General features: G+C 38.9%; 2 protein-coding genes across 3 annotated transcripts in view; one reads left to right on the top strand and one right to left on the bottom strand.

The window, feature by feature from the left end:
- The first annotated feature begins 316 nt into the window (after positions 1–316).
- Positions 317–16,308, top strand: bco1l (beta-carotene oxygenase 1, like). 2 transcript variants are annotated; one of them, XM_088331383.1, is made up of 11 exons: positions 317–387; positions 2,880–3,008; positions 5,744–5,873; positions 6,699–6,846; positions 6,912–7,059; positions 7,994–8,214; positions 8,282–8,548; positions 9,984–10,089; positions 11,580–11,674; positions 15,303–15,414; positions 15,486–16,308. In XM_088331383.1, exons 1-11 carry the CDS (start codon positions 324–326, stop codon positions 15,638–15,640), a joined length of 1,575 nt encoding a protein of 524 aa, XP_088187509.1. In that variant the 5' UTR covers positions 317–323; the 3' UTR covers positions 15,641–16,308. The 2 variants fall into 2 exon arrangements, with proteins under 2 accessions (XP_088187509.1, XP_088187507.1); XM_088331381.1 differs by having other exon boundaries at positions 6,912–7,071.
- eif5b (eukaryotic translation initiation factor 5B) overlaps positions 15,703–17,962 on the bottom strand; it is a 23,490-nt gene continuing 21,230 nt past the window's right edge. The window contains exon 26 of the mRNA XM_088331380.1: positions 15,703–16,258. Coding sequence (XP_088187506.1) covers positions 16,151–16,258 — 108 coding nt within the window. The 3' untranslated portion in view covers positions 15,703–16,150. The remainder of the gene's footprint in view (positions 16,259–17,962) is intronic.

Here is a 17,962-nt window from a genome sequence, read left to right as displayed (position 1 = left end):
TCATACCGTCGTTAATTCTTATAAAAAAAACATAGATTGATAAATTAGTATGTCATTTACACAGAGGAAAAGGCCGCCATGTTTTCCCTTGCACTACTCACAAAATGTTACACACTGGGGCTTTAAGCTGTCGGGGAGCACATAAAATGATGTGGCGGGCCAGATTTGGGCCGCGGGCCATGAGTGTGACACATGTGTTCGAAGCAGTTGTTATGTAACAGGACGCTCAGTAATAGATAAGTGAAAGCTCAAATAAGTGCTGTTGTAACAGCAAGAGCACATGCGTTGAATCCAAAATGAATGAATCCAGCTCAGCTTTGAAAATGCAATCTTTATTTCTTCAGAACGGAAAAGAAACATCGGAGCCGGTCAAAGCTCAAGTCACAGGTAAGAAAAATAGAAGACGCAATTAACATCCCCCTCCCTTTTTTGAGGGGAAAAGACAATTCATCCATCTCCACTTGCTGTCTACTTAAAATGGCTTCACGAGCATTAGAGAAGGGGTCTCAAAATCGATGCCAAAGAGCCAATTGTGGCTGTATGCCAGTTTGAGGCTTCCGCCTTAATACAAATGTTTAACTGTGTGTATTATTTAGCGTCTGCAAGTGTAGAAAGAAAAATATCAAGAAAAAGCGATATTGATTGAAAAAATAAGCAAGACAATTTGTATTTATTTTTCATAACATGGGGCTCATCTGAAGAGGGAGTTGACATCATTATCAGCAATCTTGACGCTTCCTTTTTCTCTTTTTTTTTACTTCTTTCCATTCCTTTCATTATTCTTTTCTTGCTTCTTTTGTTCTTTTCTCTATTATTTTTCTTTGTTTTTTCTTCTTCTTTCATTTTCCATTTTTTCTTACTGTTTTTCCTTTTTCCTTTCTTTTTTATTTTTTATTTTCATCCTTTATTCACAAACGGTTGAACCCCAAACAACAGAAGAAAAATGATGTGTTTTTTTGTAACATTGAGTCTCCAGTTTGTACTTTGCTTGGTTGCAGTGGTTTTGTTTCACCTTCGTAATAAAGTAACATCTCGTAGTCAAACAATACAGGTGGTCCCTTTAATGTAAATGCAGCCCACGCAAATTTTGAATTCATTTCCTACAGTTGGATTGATTTATTTTCATTCAAATTCTTTTTTTACTTTTAAAACGTATTCAGTGCAGAAAACAATTGAGAACTGTAGCATATTTTTATCAGAATTTTTTGTGGAAAGAATGATTTGGCCCACCCTCACCCAGACCCTAGCGCCGGCAGCCCCAGAGTCATTTGAGACCCCCACATTAGGGGAAATGCTTGGGAAATTCACATCACACCAATTCGAGAGAACTGGTACAGACGCTGCCCTACTTTATCTGCATTCGGTCATGCTCAACAAGTTTAAAACTACAGACACTCGCTTACAAACGGGATACGTTCCAAACGATCGTTCGTAAGTTGAATTTGTTCGTAAGTATCTTTAGTGCTATATTTTGTATTGAATGTATGTTTAAGGTTTATATAAGAATGATTAAGGCTTTTATAAGTAACCTGTATTGTTTGTACCAAAGATAAACATTTCTTAAAGTAATATGCTCTATAAAGATAAATAAAATTGAGTTTAACTTACTTTTGGAAGATGCACAGTGTAATATTTCACCACTAAATATCGCTCTATTGAGTAGTGCAACCGAAAATAAGGGGCTCTAAAGCTCGAGAAAGAATACAAACTACGGTGACTTAAAGACACCAAAAAGAACAATTCTTCTCCTGCACCCCGAGACCTTACTGTTACACAACTACTTTAAAAAAGGTAAACACAACAGGTATTTCTAGACCCAAATTTAGGCGTCTATTTTTGGATTAAATCATCAGTTCAACAGATATCTGGTAATGGGAGGCTCATCAGTGGGGACTCATAAAATTGATTAAAACGTTTCATACTTTACTGCCCTGTGATGGGTTATTGCACCCCCATCATCCTCGGATCATCTCAGGATAAATGGTACGGTAAATGAATGAATGCATAAACGAACAAATGAATGAACGAATGAAAGATACTTTACTGTTTTAAGCACAGGGTTGGGAAGGGTTACTTTAACTGGATTACTTTCAATTACTTTTGGATTACTCCAATATCAAATATACTAATAAAAGACAAAAGAAACTAAATATGAATACAATTATGACTCACAACACGTGGTACGCGTTCTCTCCTGGCTTTGATCTCTTTGATCTCCGGCAAAACTAACATAAAATGCGACAGAAACAAAATGAAAATAAATCCAAACAGCTTGCCAACATCTTTTTTGCCGTTCCATGTATTCCGTTACTCCCCAAGCCTGCACAAAATTTAGTAATTTTATTCATATTTAGTTTATTTTGTCTTTTATTAGCATATTTGGTATTGGAGTAATCCAAAAGTAATTGAAAGTAATCCAGTTAAAGTAACCCTACCCAACCCTGTTTAAGCAGTTATTCAAAATGGCATTTCCTTGGATAAAAGTAAAAAAAATCCCTTTTTTGAAGGTCAAATACTAGAGATGTGAATAAATGTAAATGGATTGCTTTTCAAGCCAATGAAGACCTCCCGAAGCGCTTTTACAATGTTATTCACACTTTTCCCTTTTACACACTAACGGAACGGTAGCAGTGTCAGCTATCGGGGGCATTAGGGATTAAGTGTCTTGCCCACGGACACCTTGACATGTAACACGGAGGAGCCATAAATCGAACCTGCGACCTCTTGAACCCAAGACAGGCTCTCTCCCTTCTGAGATAATGCCGCCCATGATTGTTGAAAGCGTGCAGAAACCCCTCTCAAGCGTGTCTCCACGATGTGATTGCACCAGCGACCGTAGTCGGTAGCAATCCAAAAGAAGACCTCTGTTTTCTCTGCAGGTTGCGTGCCGGCATGGCTGCAGGGCATACTCATGCGAAACGGGCCTGCTCTCTTTTCTGTGGGCGACACGGAATACAACCACTGGTTTGATGGGATGTCTCTCATTCACAGCTTCACGTTCAAAGACGGTGAGTCTCGAGCATGCATTTTCTAGCTGAGCCTCCAGACGACACCTAAAACAACCAGATATCGTAGCGGTTTTCGAATAGTGTGTGAAAGTGGGGAGAGGCTCTGACCGTGGCGGGGCGCGGGCAGGTTTGACCTCTAGGAAATATTTCCCAGAGAGCATGACAGAAAAGATTGAAGAAGCACTCTCTTGTTTTAACACAAATCCATTAATTCTACCCAAAAAGACAACATAATTAAATTCTAGTAACAACGACTGAAATCTAATTGGACAAAAACTTAGGTAGGAAGGAAGGTATTAAAAAAATACCTTTTCTTTTTAGTTAGGCACAGTGTTCTACACAGATGTGTTGCAAAATAATCCTCTAGAGCTGCAACGTCAACAGAACACTTCCAAATTGGCTACTCCCGTTGACACAACATGAAGAGGCAGCTGCAAAACACACAGCGATTATACAGGATCAACGAAATCAATGGGAAAAACGTGAGCACATAATTGATACTTTTGGGATTTTTCATTAGTAAAATTATTTTTGAAATAAACCATGCCTAGATAAAAAAAAGAATACATGTTGTACATTAACCAGACATCAAAAAGGAAATAAGCAAGTGGTTTGAATACAAAAGACAAAATGGATATGGAGAGTCTCAACTGTTAGTCCGCAAGCTCTCAAAATTGCAAAAGCCAAGAAATATGAAGAGTTCACCACTTCCAAAGGTAGGCTTACATGTTTTCTTCTATTTCTTTTATTATGTGGCTATTTTTCAGTAGTTTACAGGGGTCGGCTTCAATGCAAGTATATGCGGTAATTGGTAACTAGATACTAGCTACTTTTGGGTGTTAGTAATCTGGAGGGTAACACAATTACTTTTTAAATGAAGTAACTAGTAATTCTAACTAAAGACTTTTCAGTAACGCGCCCAATACTGGTAACAACTAGTTCAATTATATTACTAGTTCAGAGGTACTTCTTTGTACTAGCCCCTTGAGACTTACAATTTACCAAATTTAATTGGAACAAAAAATCTTGCTCGACAATCAAAGAAAAATCCAAGTTATGCTAATTTCCAGAGGCTACCACTAAAAACCTCTCGAGAGCGCTCACTGCCCTGTTTTAAGGTCTATTCTTGGAGAAATTGGATCTTTGCTTAGTTGTCGCTGGTGGCTTGTGACTGTTTTGTCTTAGTTGCATGCTTTAACCTCCAAAAGCTGCGCAAGGTAAGCTTTACTGCCGCCGTTACAGCGTGCATTCTTTGTTTACCCTCGCGTCCATTTAGGTTGGTATAATTTAGTCTGGCAAGCTCCCTGTTAGCGTCGGGTCTGCCGAAGGATTTCCTGTTTTGTCTGCTGCCGGTTAGCCCCCATTGGCTGCACACAATGTTGTTTGGCCGACTAGTTGGCCTGGCGGCTGTGCCTATTGGTTTATTCCCGGCCAGGTTCACATTTGTTGCCGTAGGTGTTTTTCGTTGCTGGTACCAAGTTAGCCTGGCTGCTCACTGCGTGTTTTTAGTCGGTTAGCCCCACGTTTTTCCACCGAGGCTGCGGCCGCTTTTTGATCATCCCAGTTAGCCCCCGTTAGCTCTCCGTGTGTTTTTTTTTTTGCCAGTTAGCCCCTTTTTGGCGACTCACCCTTTGTTGTACCATTACTGTATCGACCTTTGACACAAAACTTTGGGATTTTCCGCAAACATTACCAAAACTAAAACCAGTGTCTGAAACTCATGACAAAAAGTTACCGGACACCAGGGTAGACAACACGCCTGCTCAGCCATAAAGTTGCCTGCCCCATTTTTCACAACTTGAAACACAATAAGACGACTAATTGCAAAAGACCTATTGTTGCAAAGTATTAAGGATTGATAATCAGAATACATAACAACATTTAACAATTAAGTTTGATAGAAATCTACTTATAACATTCATTGCATGTATATGACATCGCTGTTTTCCATCTGCCATCAGTATGTACCTGTATTTACTCATCTTCATTCATGCAATTTTTGCGTTGCGTCGTCTGCTACAAGCCACGTGAACTCCTCTTTCCCTGATGCTTTTAATGTACGCTTACGTTTTGTAGAGTCATAAAGTTTGTTAGCTTCTTTTGAATATTTCTTCTGGGCCTGAGGTTTTGGCTTGATTCCTAACCACTTATCCATTTTTCTTGTGGTCTGTGTGAGTCTACTTTGGAAAATGATATGCTAAATCGTGAGCTTATAACGCTCGGGAAAGTCCGGATGCACGAAGTTAATCGATGTAGGCTTCTGATCGGCTGCCGAGTATGCAAATTGCCAAACAAACTGAAATCCCGAAATTTCCAAACCAAACGAACATTTCGGAATTGAAAATCCTTTTGTAAGTTGTATGCCCGACGTAAAAGATGCACCGGCGTCCGGGCAGACGTTATTTTAGACACTGCTTAGAAAAGTCGTAACTTCTTTGACTAATTAACACGTAAATCAATATAACTTGCTTGGTTGCTAGGTTTTACTCACTTGACGTCACAGCTCACGAAGTCAAAGAAGATACAGGCAGTCTTCAAAATGCATTTTTCTCGGAAAATAATAGGAATAGACCGATGAAATATATATAGATTTTATGCAAAAGACATGCACTATTTTTTTATGTTGAATGCTTTAGAATTTGGGAATACCTTTAATAACACATTGACACATGGGTTTGTAGTGCAGAGAAATCTTCCAACTGCTCCTTTTGATGTTGAGGTTTTCGTGTATGCAGGTGAGGTGTTTTACAGAAGTAAGTTCCTGAAGAGTCACACCTACGAGAAAAACATGAAAGCTAATCGGATTGTCGTCTCCGAGTTTGGCACCATGGTCTATCCGGATCCTTGCAAAAATATCTTCTCAAGGTAATTTATGGAAATACACCACATTGGTTTTGGACTAACAAGTTTGACATGATTTGAATCAAAGTCACTCCATCAAATCTTATTAAGTCAGAGTATGTATTTGTGATGTTGAATTTTGTATTTCATTGGGTTTTCTCTGTGTGATATTAAAATCGGTTTGGTGAGCCAAAACCATAGTGAGTAATAAATATGCAAAAACCACCTAAATAAGGAAGGGGGCAAATACTTTTTCACAGCGCGTAGGTAAAGACACGAGAAATTGGAGATACGAGATGTTTTTTGAATTATACAGTACTCAAGCCGGACAAATGAGAGAAAATCCAAGTTTTGAAAATTTCCAGGTGCTACCACTCGAGAAACTCACCGCCGCCATTATTGTTGTTTTTTGTTGTGTGTTTTTTATACCATTGCATCTCGTGCGGTCTATTTCAATGTGTTTTGGTAATCAGGAATATAAGTTTTATAACTATTTAGGGTAAACTCACATGCCTTTGGGAGGTTGGGAACGGCTTTATTGGTTTTCAGCTATTTAGTATTGGGGAAATTAGCTTGGGATACAAGCAATTCAATATACGAGTACCATCCGGGAACTAAGTAAATTCATTTGTAGAGGTATCCCTGTATCGGCTACTGATGGTGTCTGAATAATAATGCTTCTTCTATTTAATGTTCATGTTATTTCTATGCAAAGTAAATTCATCCATTTTCCGGTTGAAAATTGAAAGTTACCATATAGATAACACATGATCAGTCCGGGCCTCAGCTGTTAAAACATTTTTTTTATTTGAAATGTGATCCGGCAATTACATGTCTCTTCCTGACCAGAGCCTTCACACATCTGAGCAATGCTATTCCCGATTTCACCGACAACAACGTGATTAACATCATCCGCTACGGTCAAGATTACTACGCCTCATCTGAGATCAACTACATAAACCAAATTGATCCTGTCACTTTGGAAACAGTTGCAAGGGTGAATATTGTTGTAAGAATCACAAGCCTTGTATATATTCATTGACACTTAGCACTAAATTTTAGACTAACTACAGGAATCATATCGCAATCAACTTGGCAACGGCTCACCCTCACTATGACGATGAAGGAAACACATACAACATGGGCACCGCCCTCATAGGCCTTGGTCCACCCAAGTACATCATCTTTAAAGTCCCAGCGGATGCTCAAGGTCCAGGTCCAGGTAACCACAAAACAATTTGTTAGCTTATGTGGAGTGACTGGGTGATCAGAATACAGAAGGGGAATCCATCAGATGGTTTTCCGGTTTTGTTGCTTTTTTTTTTGCTATAACTTCTAGGTTTTGTGTTATTCATTCGGGAGCATGTTACTACCACACATGAGTAGAAAAAAATGCATATCATGTTTTTACATTGTGTAAGGGTTTTTGCTTGATTTTAATTGAATTTAACCTCTGTAATGCAGTTGTCATATTAACCAACAAAGGTCGCCAGAGGTCCACCACAAGGATTAGTTTTTAGAACCGTATCAGTCTCTTGCGTGTCTCAAATTCTCAAGTCTCTCTGTAGGGCAACACCTGATACATTAATTTTATATTTTACTCGAGTTATCAATTTTGCAGACAATTCATTTTGTTAAGAATTATAAATCCGAAGAAGAATGTAAACAAAACAGAGGCACACGTTGCTTGATGTAACAACAGGATTTATTTGTAAAATAAAATCAGTAGGAAAACATTTCAACAAGACAAACTCAGCACATTTCTAATAAAAACAGGTAACATGTGTGAAGGGAGAGGGAATCCTGCGGTGATTAGAAAACTTGTGAATACACGGTGGGAGTTCAGATAACCAATTAAATGACCCGAGAACCAAAACGACAGTTGTGCAATTTTTCCTCTTATTACCATACGAGGGCACCGGTAGCTTAAATCAAGTTTGGGCCCTTGCTCTTTAGTGGGTCTCCAGCGTCTACCTCCCTTTGATGTCAAAAGGTTGGCATGTATGTTAGACTAAAACTAGGCTAATAATTTCAATGCGGCCTTTGCGTCATTTTTTATGAAGACACAAGAAAAGGCTGTTGCAGCAAACTCACCAGCGGGGCTTCAGATTGACTTTGGTTTTGACTACTCTGACTTATTTCAGATTCCGGGCAGAAGAAACCAGCCCTTCGGCATGTTCAACAGGTGTGCTCCCTCCCCTTCCGCTCCATGCTCTACCCGAGCTACTTCCACAGCTTCGGCATGACAGAAAACTTCATCGTTTTCGTGGAGCAACCGTTCAAACTGGACGTTGTGAAACTGGCGACCGCCTATTTCCGAGGTCTGAACTGGGGGAGCTGTCTCAAGTTCGAAAAGGATGAAGCTGTAAGTGGATGGATTGGGACGCTGTTGCCCTCATCGCTCAGCAACTGAGGACACTGCTCTTTCCTAGACCTTCTTTCACTTATTCAACCGGAAGACTGGGGAGAGGATTTCTACTAATTTCTTTGCCGATCCCCTGGTGGTCTTTCATCACATTAATGCCTATGAGACAGAGGGCCACGTGGTTTTTGACCTAATTGCCTACAAGGACGGCGACCTTTACGAGATGTTCTACATGAAGAAACTGAGGATGGATACCAGTAGCTTTGTTGAATCAAACTCCAACTTGGCGCCGCCAGTCAGCCAACGGTTTGTCCTACCACTAAATATTAACAAGGTAATACCTACAGTACTACAGGACGTTAGTGTGGGAGAGTGGGTTCCCCTAACCTATATACAGTATATTCCAAGTCACTGACATGCTGTGAAGTTTGTGTCTGGTACAAATGAGTGAACCTAATCTTATTCAGCCTGATTGGTGGAGCAAGAAAGCAAAATATAAACTGTAGCATAGAAACCCACTTTTCATTGTCTTACCTTAACCTTTAAATAAAGTCTGTGTGATGCTCCTTTTAAATAGAATCATCAATAGTTAGGTAATCCTCCTCTATGAAAAAAGGTCCAAGCAACGAGAATAAAATACCAGATGGCTTAACGAATTGTTAGCTTGCTAATACAATCACTAACAATTTTGTTTGGGGCTGATGTATGCCCCAAATCAGGATCCTTTGTCTTGCTACCGCCCTCTGACATGAGGGCGGAGAATTGCATTCCCCACTCTGCATCTGTAGATAGAGCACATGTTACATACTATAGATGTTTAAATAAAAGCGTCAATTGATAGGTAATCCTCCATTATGAAAAAAAAGGCCCATCCGAACAAGAATGCTAAATGGTTTGGCATGCTGTTAGTTTGTTAAGACTATCACTAATTCCTATTTTTTATTGAGGTATGCGCCAAAACGGAAGCTTTGGTCTCTCTATCAACCCCTGCCAGGAGGCAAAAGTATTGTCTGCCTCACTCTGTATCTCCAGAAACTCAACAGTTATAATTTAGCTAATAATTTTATTAATAATATTCATATTATGTGAAAACTCAGCAGTTTTGAAAAATAAGCTCCAAACATTGTGAAGTTAAATGAGAAAGAACTTTAACAATGAATAAATATAACAATTTAATTTCATATTTCCATGATTACAGGTTAGACTTAGCCTCACCTGCCTCCCTTGACTGCACGTCATCGTATATGAAATACAGTATTTTGTTTTTTATTTTACCAAGTACTTTAAACACTATTAACATTTGTTTGGCAAAAAAAAATAATAAAAACAGCTCCAAACTAGACTTTTAGGAACACAATCTTGTTCTGAGAATAAACTATTAGGCAAATTTTATATATATATATATATATATATATATATATATATATATATATATTTGGGTTAAAAGTCCTAAAAACAAATCAATTTTTATTCACAATAAGCTAAAGCATCATTGTTCCAAGTCCAATCATATCATTTCACTAGTGTCTCTTTAACACAAATTATGACTTTGTTTTAGTTGAGAACTTTATCTTTTGGAATTTTTGTGCATTAAAAAGCATACTGATAATGGCTACAGCAAATTTCCCTTTGTACCATTCGGAAGACCTTCGTTTTTTTGTCATGCATTTTAAGTTGCCAAGTCACCTTAAAATTGTTCTCAAATAGTCAGAAAAATAAATCCCACGATTACATTTTAAAAGTATTCACAGTGCACGTCTGGCTCACAGGACTCGCCTAAAGGAGACAACCTGGTGACTCTCGCAAACACAAGAGCTACCGCCGTCATGAAGGATAATGCTCAAGTCTACTGCAAGCCAGAAATTCTATTCCAAGGTCAGCATTAAGTTTGAACCTAGTGCCCAAGGTGATGAAAGGAACAATATACAGGTATGCTACTACTACTGGGGGTGGTTTGGTCTTGGCATTGGTGGGGACCAAATCCTAATATCCTGTTGGTTTAATGTTCCTCAATACACCCTGCGCATATAAGCCGACAGAGCGACCGGACATGAGTTTAATGTGAAATACGGAAAAGGCACAGCCAGTGTTCCCTCTAAGCTGCGCGCGAGCGCAATTGCGCACTGCTTGCACACTCTCAGCGCACAAGAAAATCTAGCCAGTGCACAGAAATGAGGGCTCAAAATTACTAATTAAGAAGCAACTCAAGTCAAAGTTACAGTGCATGAAGGTAAAAATACACAGGTTCCCCTGACGTTGTGTCCTAAATGCGGTACTTTGAAGTCAGGTCGAAGGAGAACGAAGTTGAGTAAAGTTAGTGAAGTTTGTCGGGGAACCGGCTTCTTCGGCTCGGCTCACTAAAAGGAACCGGCTCTTTCGGGTCCTAAACGGCTCTTCGGGTTGTTTTTGCTTCTTTAATCCCAACATGACCAAATATTATGTAAAATTATGCACAAAATAACTTAAAGGAAGGGAGGAATAGAACAAAAAAGAAAAAAATACCAAAACGAAAAAGTAGTGAAAAGCTGAGAAAAAAAGAAACAAAAGGAAGAGAAAAAAGAAGGAAAAATTTAGAAAAAAAGCCAGAAAAAAAGAAAAGAAATGGAGGAAAAAGGTAAATGGAGAACAAAAAGAAAAAAGTAACAGCTTTGAAAAAATAAACGCAATGACAAAGGAATTTTTAAAAAAGTAGAAAAAAAACACAGAAAAAAGAAAAGGTTTGTGTTGCATTCAAATAATTTCCAATTATATCAAGTGAATCTTGTTGCCAACATTGGGCTTCCACTAAAAAATGTGATTAAGTACAGTTCTGTATCTTACAACCGACTAAATAAGCCCCCAAAAATGTTAATATTATGCGACAAAATATATCAAGTAATAAAAAGAAATGGATATCTTGTGAAAGAACAAACGACGTTTGTAGGCCGTACAACCTTTGCAATAGTACATGAGTCAATTCATTCAAAAGAAAAAAAAAAAATTTGCATTGCCGGAAACTCAGCAAAATATAACTTGATGTCAAGTTTTGGACATGTTTGATAATTAATTATCTTGCCACACTTGGGATTATGGTTGCTCACTGTTGTTTCAAGCGCTGCTCACCGACTTTGTGTGACTCGTGGAAAATTAGAGGGAACATTGGGCACAGCCAATCAAGTTGGGTATATGTACCACTTGGAGCATGTAGTAACATGTCACATACAGTATTCGGGTCTGAGTGGATTACCAATGAAGACAAATTGCATTAGTTGGCACGTAAAGTATGGGATGATATTACTACAGGCACTAGTGAGTTTATCAAACTGTAATAGATAAGAGCTTACAGCTACTATCATGCAGGAAATAATTACTGTCTGTCTGGTCAGGTCTCGAGTTGCCCAACATCAATTATAAGTTCAACGGGAAGAAGTACAGATATTTCTACGGCTCCAAAGTGGACTGGTCACCACAACCCAACAAGGTCAGGACTGGGGGAAGTCCTCCCACTTGGTACTTGCCGGTCCTATTCGCTGAAAATCTAGCATTTTACATTCTCATTTCCATATTGAATGACCACTTGTATAAATGATATTGTTTACAAATTATTAGTGATATAGCTAGTGCTGTTGTTTTATAATGAACATTCATACAATGCACCCACTTCACTTAAGTCACAGCCTTATTCCAAAATGGATTAAATTAATTGTACACGGATCAACCAAGGGGGGTGGATTTTGTGAGAAACATCCCGACCATGCTTTTCTGCAAGAGGTGGTATAACAAAATATGAAGCCCTGGGAATACCTGAAAGTACTGTACTGTATGGTTTCTATATCATGCTTTCATTTGTTGTAATTTAAATTTAAGTAAGGAGGAGCACGCACTGATACCTGGTATCACTATCTGAATCGATCCCAAGAATCTTTACTCACAATGGTGGTTGGACAATGCCCTTGAACGGTAATTAAGCTGCTTGTAGAAGTTGCTATACTAATACGTTATTAAATGTTAGATTTGGAAAAAAAAAAGATAGAAACAAAGTTATTTCATTATCAATATTTATTTTATGCAAATAGAAAATGGATCAAAACAATCAATTTTTTACCCCCACCAATACTATGTAGGTTTCAAATCAGGGGATGCTTAAATGGTGTTCTGCCCTTTTGAGACTTTTGCAATTAAGGGCTATACAAATAAATGTGACTTATATCAAACATCACAGTGTGCGGCACAGTTCTGAGGTCATGTGATCAAACCTCCTGTGTGGAGTTTGCATATTCTCCCCGTGCTTGTGTGAGTTTCTTCCGGGCGGTTTCCTTCCACATTCCAAAAACATGCATGTCAGGTTAATTGGCTGGTCCAAATTGTCCCTAGGTGTGAATGAGGAAGCAAATTGTCTGTCCCTGTGTGGGATAACATCATGCTTATCTTTTACACCACTAAATTGTTTATAATTTGCTACCGTAAGGAAAACAAAGTGTTAGAGCAGTACCATCTTTAACCTGCCAGGGATATGAATTAGGTGTGTTGGAGGGGGGAACTAACGATCACCTTGAGCAGTGGTCAGCAACTAACGTGCCGTGGACCGGTACCAGATCGCACAGAAAAAAAAATTGGCCTTCTATTTGCTTCCACCGAATTTCTTCGTGCATACGCGCATTTCATTTCACCAGAATAAATTCTCAGTTTGGGTGCACATCATACAAAAGGTGTACGGTAGTGAATCGTCGCCAAATATCACTGTCATTTGCTTAGCATTGGCTGCAAAAGGAGATGAACCTGAATCATGGCGGTGGGAGCGTCAAATCCTCAAAAGTAGGCAAGGTAAATCGCATCAGATTTTATCTTGCCATCACACTACTTTTACACGCGATACCAGATAGTAATGGAGCATTTTAGCAAAGCGTTCAAGAGCCAAAAACATTGTACAAGGTGGTACTCCGAGTAGTAATAGTGTGATGGAGATAAAATTGAATGCCAATTCCTGTCATCCAGATTCCTGGTGATTTAGGGATTATACAGTAGGGCAGCATTAGCTCAGGAGGTAGAGTGCTGGTCTTGGGATCAAGGGGTCACACGTTTGATTCCCGGCTCCTCCGTGTATATATATACTGGACTGTCTCAGAAAATTAGAATATTGTGATAAAGTTCTTTATTTTCTGTAATGCAATTAAAAAAACAAAAATGTCATACATTCTGGATTCATTACACATCAACTGAACTATTTCAAGCCTTTTATTATTTTAATATTGCTGAATTTGGCTTACAGCTTAAGAAAACTCAAAAATCCTATCTCAAAATATTAGAATATCATGAAAAAGTATACAAGTAGGCTATTCAACTAATCACCTGAATCATCTAATTAACTCGAAACACCTTGCGAGGGTTTCCTGAGCCTTAAAAACACTCAGCTTGGTTCAGTAAACTAAATCACTGCTGATCTGACTGCTGTCCAGAGGACCATCATTGATACCCTCCATCAGGAGGGTAAGACACAAAAAGAAATTTCTCAAAGAGCAGGCTGTACACAGAGTGCAGTTTCAAAGCATATCCACAAAAAGTCTGTTGGAAGGGAAAAATGTGGCCGGAAACGCTGCACAACCAAGAGAGATGACCGCAGCCTTAACAAAATTGTGAAGAAGAGCCGCTTCCAGAATTTGAGGGAGCTTCAAAGACAGTGGGCTGAAGCTGGAGTCCAGGTATCAAAAGCCACAGTTCACAGACGTGTCCGGGAAATGGGCTACAATAGCCGTATTCCCATGGTCAAGCCACTTCTGAACTCAAGACAACGGAAGAAGCGTCTGACTTGGGCTATGGAGAAGAAGCACTGGACAGTTGCAGAGTGGTCCAAAGTCCTTTTCAGACGAAAGCAAGTTTTGCATTTCATTTGGAAGTCAAGGCGCCAGAGTCTGGAGAAAGGCTGGAGAAGAGCAAAATCCAAGTTGCTTGAAATCCAGTGTGAAGTTCCCACAGTCAGCAATGGTTTGGGGAGCCATGTCAGCTGCTGGTGTTGGTCCACTGTGTTTCATCAAGTCCAGAGTAAATGCAACTGTGTACCAAGAGATTTTAGAGCACTACATGCTTCCATCTGCTGAAAAGCTCTATGGAGATGAGGATTTTATTTTCCAGCATGATCTGGCACCTGCCCACAGTGCCAAAACCACCAGTAACTGGTGCACTGACCATGGCATCACTGTCCTTGATTGGCCTGCTAATTCCCCTGACCTGAACCCCATCGAGAATTTGTGGGGTATAGTTAAGAAGAAGATGAAAGACACCAGACCTACAAATGCAAATGAGCTGAAGGCCGCTATCGAAGCATCCTGGGCATCAATAACACCTCAGCAATGCCACAGGCTGATTGCCTCCATGCCACGCCAGATTGATGCAGTAATCCGTGCAAAAGGATTCCCAACCAAGTACTGAGTGCATCAATGGACATTTTCAAATGTTTGATTTAGTTTTGCTGTTATAAAATTATTTTTTTTACTTGGTCTGAGGAAGTATTCTAATATTTTGAGATAGGATTTTTGAGTTTTTTTCAGCTGTAAGCCAAAATCAGCAATATTCAAATAATAAAAGGCTTGAAATAGTTCAGTTGATGTGTAATGAATCCAGAATGTATGACATTTTTGTTTTTTTAATTGCATTACAGAAAATAAAGAACTTTATCACAATATTCTAATTTTCTGAGACAGTCCAGTATATGTGGAAGTGTCCTTGGGCAAGACACTGAATCCCTAATGCCCCCGATAGCAGGTAGTTGGCTTGCATGGCTGACGCTATCGATTAGTGTGTAAAGCACATTGTAAAGCACTTTGGGAGGTCTTGACTTGGAGAGCGCTATATAAATGCAATTACATTACATCCTTATTATTACTAATGTTAGTAATCGGGCCAAAATGCAAGAAGCACAGTCTATTCCAACATCAAACCAATCTATGGTACAGAAGAGATCGCGGCCCACTGACCTGGAAGACTCTTCTCAAGAACCAAGATTAGGAAGTGCAAAATTAAGTCCATGCTTTTAGTCCCATCTTTCAATCCAGAGTTCTGAATACATTCCAATAACTATCAAATGGATGAATAACACACTTTTGTATCCCCAGATCATCAAGTTTGACATAGTCACCAAAACCCACATAGAATGGCATCAGGTCAACTGCTACCCATCAGAACCAGTGTTTGTGGCGTCACCAGGAGCTGTAGATGAAGATGATGGTAGTATGCACCATTTTTTTCTCCACTGTCTTATGAAGTACTCTTAAGAAAGCCCATCACTTTTACTACAGGTGTGATCCTGTCATCAGTGATCTCTCCCGAACCTACGACCTCCCCGTTCATGCTCGTACTTGATGCCAGGACAATGAAGGAACTGGCACGAGCTGCCATTCCTGTCAGTGTTCATTTGGACCTTCATGGACTTTTTATCCCTAACACCAATTGACAGTAATAAGTGCTCACAGCTGTCCACCCACACACACACACACACACCCACACAATAACTGGTCAACTTTCTTAAGAATTTATTACACCAGCATTTCAGTAAAACATTTCCAAGTGTTGTCCTTTGTCAAATTCCTCCCTGCTGCCAACATGACAGAGAAAGCACACTGCAAACATTTTCAACACCGCTGTCTTTACAACTGCAAGTGCAGTTTCCTCGTGTGTTTTACGGCTCCGTAATGACCCCCAGCCCGCCCCCCAAAAAATCTGGGTTTGTTTAAGCTTGTAGATGCCCATCTGTGTGGAGGTGGAAACAGGAAGCAACGGGAGCCACAAGCCAGAGCAAAGAACAGAAAGACAACAGGCACGTTGGGATACTGAGAGTGAAATGTTTCAGGGTGGCAGTTTCACCACCGGGCGCAATGAACGAGAGCGTCCTCGCAGGTTAAAACGTTTCATTCCGTGTCATGACAGGAAGAGAGGTGCCTCCTTTTTTGTGAGTGGGATCCACTCAGATGATTTCAAAGGTCTTTTTCAGTTCCATGATCAGCTGCCAGTCCGATTTTTGCATGTCGTCCCGGAACCAATTCTTTAGCGCGTCGATGGATGCCCGCGTGATCTGCAAGATTGTCATTACAATCAGCGGCAAGCTCTGTAAACAATACATTAACTGCCACAATATTAAACCTGAACTTGTCAATATTGTCCTTTTCTTGAAAGCCTCTTTGTAAAACCTAAATAGCAAATGTGTTGTGAGCAGAACTTAATTTTCCCAGACCATAGACCATTATTTTGTGTCTTAATTTGCAAACTTTTGGCACAGAGAACGACAGCACAAAGACTCTAGTGCTCAGTACAGACAGAACACAATTACATCTGGGCAAAGAGAAGACTAATTTTTGGTGTATAATACCAATCTAGCTTTAGATAAGATGCTTAAGATTAGCGAATAGGAAGGCGCTAGTATCCTAAACATAAGATATAGCAGTACATTTTCATTGGACAAGAACACGATTCAAACTTTGTGTGTAGATGACTAGGTTGTTTTCATTAGAATAATAACTTTAAGTGTGTATAGTAAACCAAAACTAGTTCACAGTAGCTAGCGGATGCTATTTTTAAGTGCAGGAGAAGACTACAATAAGTTAAATGAAGAAGACTAAGCAAATTCTTCTGTGGAAGATAATTCAGATATTTGGCATAGAATTATTGAGACAAGCTTTTCAAACAAAGTCAGATTTCTGGATTAAAGAGGAAAATGACATTTTTTTTCAGTGCAAAACAAGACAAATTCTTATTGCAGAAGAACAAAATATTCATTTTAAATGCAGCAAAAGATCGATTTTGAGTTCATGCCAATTTCAAGCTTAAAAAAAAACAATGCTTGTTTTCTTTCAATGCTAGATTTTGATGTAATATTACTGTGTACAAGATGACGACAGAAGATTTAGATGAATAAAATGATGCTAGTTTTAAGCATAGAATAAGGAACATAACTTTTTTTCATCATGCAAAGTAAAATAACACAATGCAAATTCAAGGGGAAAGTGATTGATCCTACCAACCAAGTAAAATAAAAATAAAACAAGATCAAAACTAGACAAAGCTTGATTGGAAAAAAATTAATGCATTGTGTTTTTCTTTTGGGCATACACCTCACTCACAAAGCAGATTCAAATGGCTTACAAAAATCTACCGCGTATTTGTTTATAAAGCGCATTATTTTTAACCTAAAAAAGAACTCTCAATTAAATTTAGCATTATACACGTTTTATTACTGTTTTTGTTCAATAATTGATCAGTCCACAATTAATCCCGAACACAATCGCATAACATTGGATGCAATAAGAACCTGGGTTGCAGCGGTGGGAGCACCGAATCCTAACCATTAGAAGACGTGATATATCGTTGACATAACAAAGGCATTACTTGTTATCTCGTTATCACACTATTTTTACTCACGGTACTACAGATGAATGTTAGAAAATGGAGATAAACAAAGTTGTGCTGAAAGATATAAAAAATAAAAATAAAAGCACAATTAGGGAAAACACTCTTTGGAGTAACTAATAAAGATTTGCACTTCTAAAGACGTGGGATAAATACATTGTAAATTTTATGTGGGTATTCTGTTCATAGTTTATGTTGTCAGTAAATTATCTTAATCATGGCCGCACATATTTAACAACGTTTCCCACTCACAATACTTAGTTTGAGCTGTGAAAGTGTGAAACCAAACCATATACCGATTTATAAACAGAAATCGGGCACAAATTATGCACATTATACAAAATTAAGTTCATTGTGATGACTTGAAAAAGCC

The sequence above is a fragment of the Urocampus carinirostris genome, chromosome 3 (genome assembly GCF_059441175.1).
Source record: "Urocampus carinirostris isolate Australia breed hairy pipefish chromosome 3, RoL_Ucar_1.0, whole genome shotgun sequence".
NCBI classification, from domain to species: Eukaryota; Metazoa; Chordata; class Actinopteri; order Syngnathiformes; family Syngnathidae; genus Urocampus; species Urocampus carinirostris.
Note: the sequence above shows the minus strand (reverse complement) of the source record. Positions and strands in the feature narration are given on the sequence as shown.

What these genes read in the sequence shown, in the direction of transcription:
- bco1l (XM_088331381.1), top strand. Translation starts at nt 324, where the DNA reads ATGCAATCTTTATTTCTTCAGAACGGAAAAGAAACATCGGAGCCGGTC. An exon ending in GCCAGAAATTCTATTCCAAG is followed by an intron (nt 10,090 to 11,579) that starts GTCAGCATTAAG and finishes CTGTCTGGTCAG; the next exon opens with GTCTCGAGTTGCCCAACATC. An exon ending in AGCTGTAGATGAAGATGATG is followed by an intron (nt 15,415 to 15,485) that starts GTAGTATGCACC and finishes CTTTTACTACAG; the next exon opens with GTGTGATCCTGTCATCAGTG.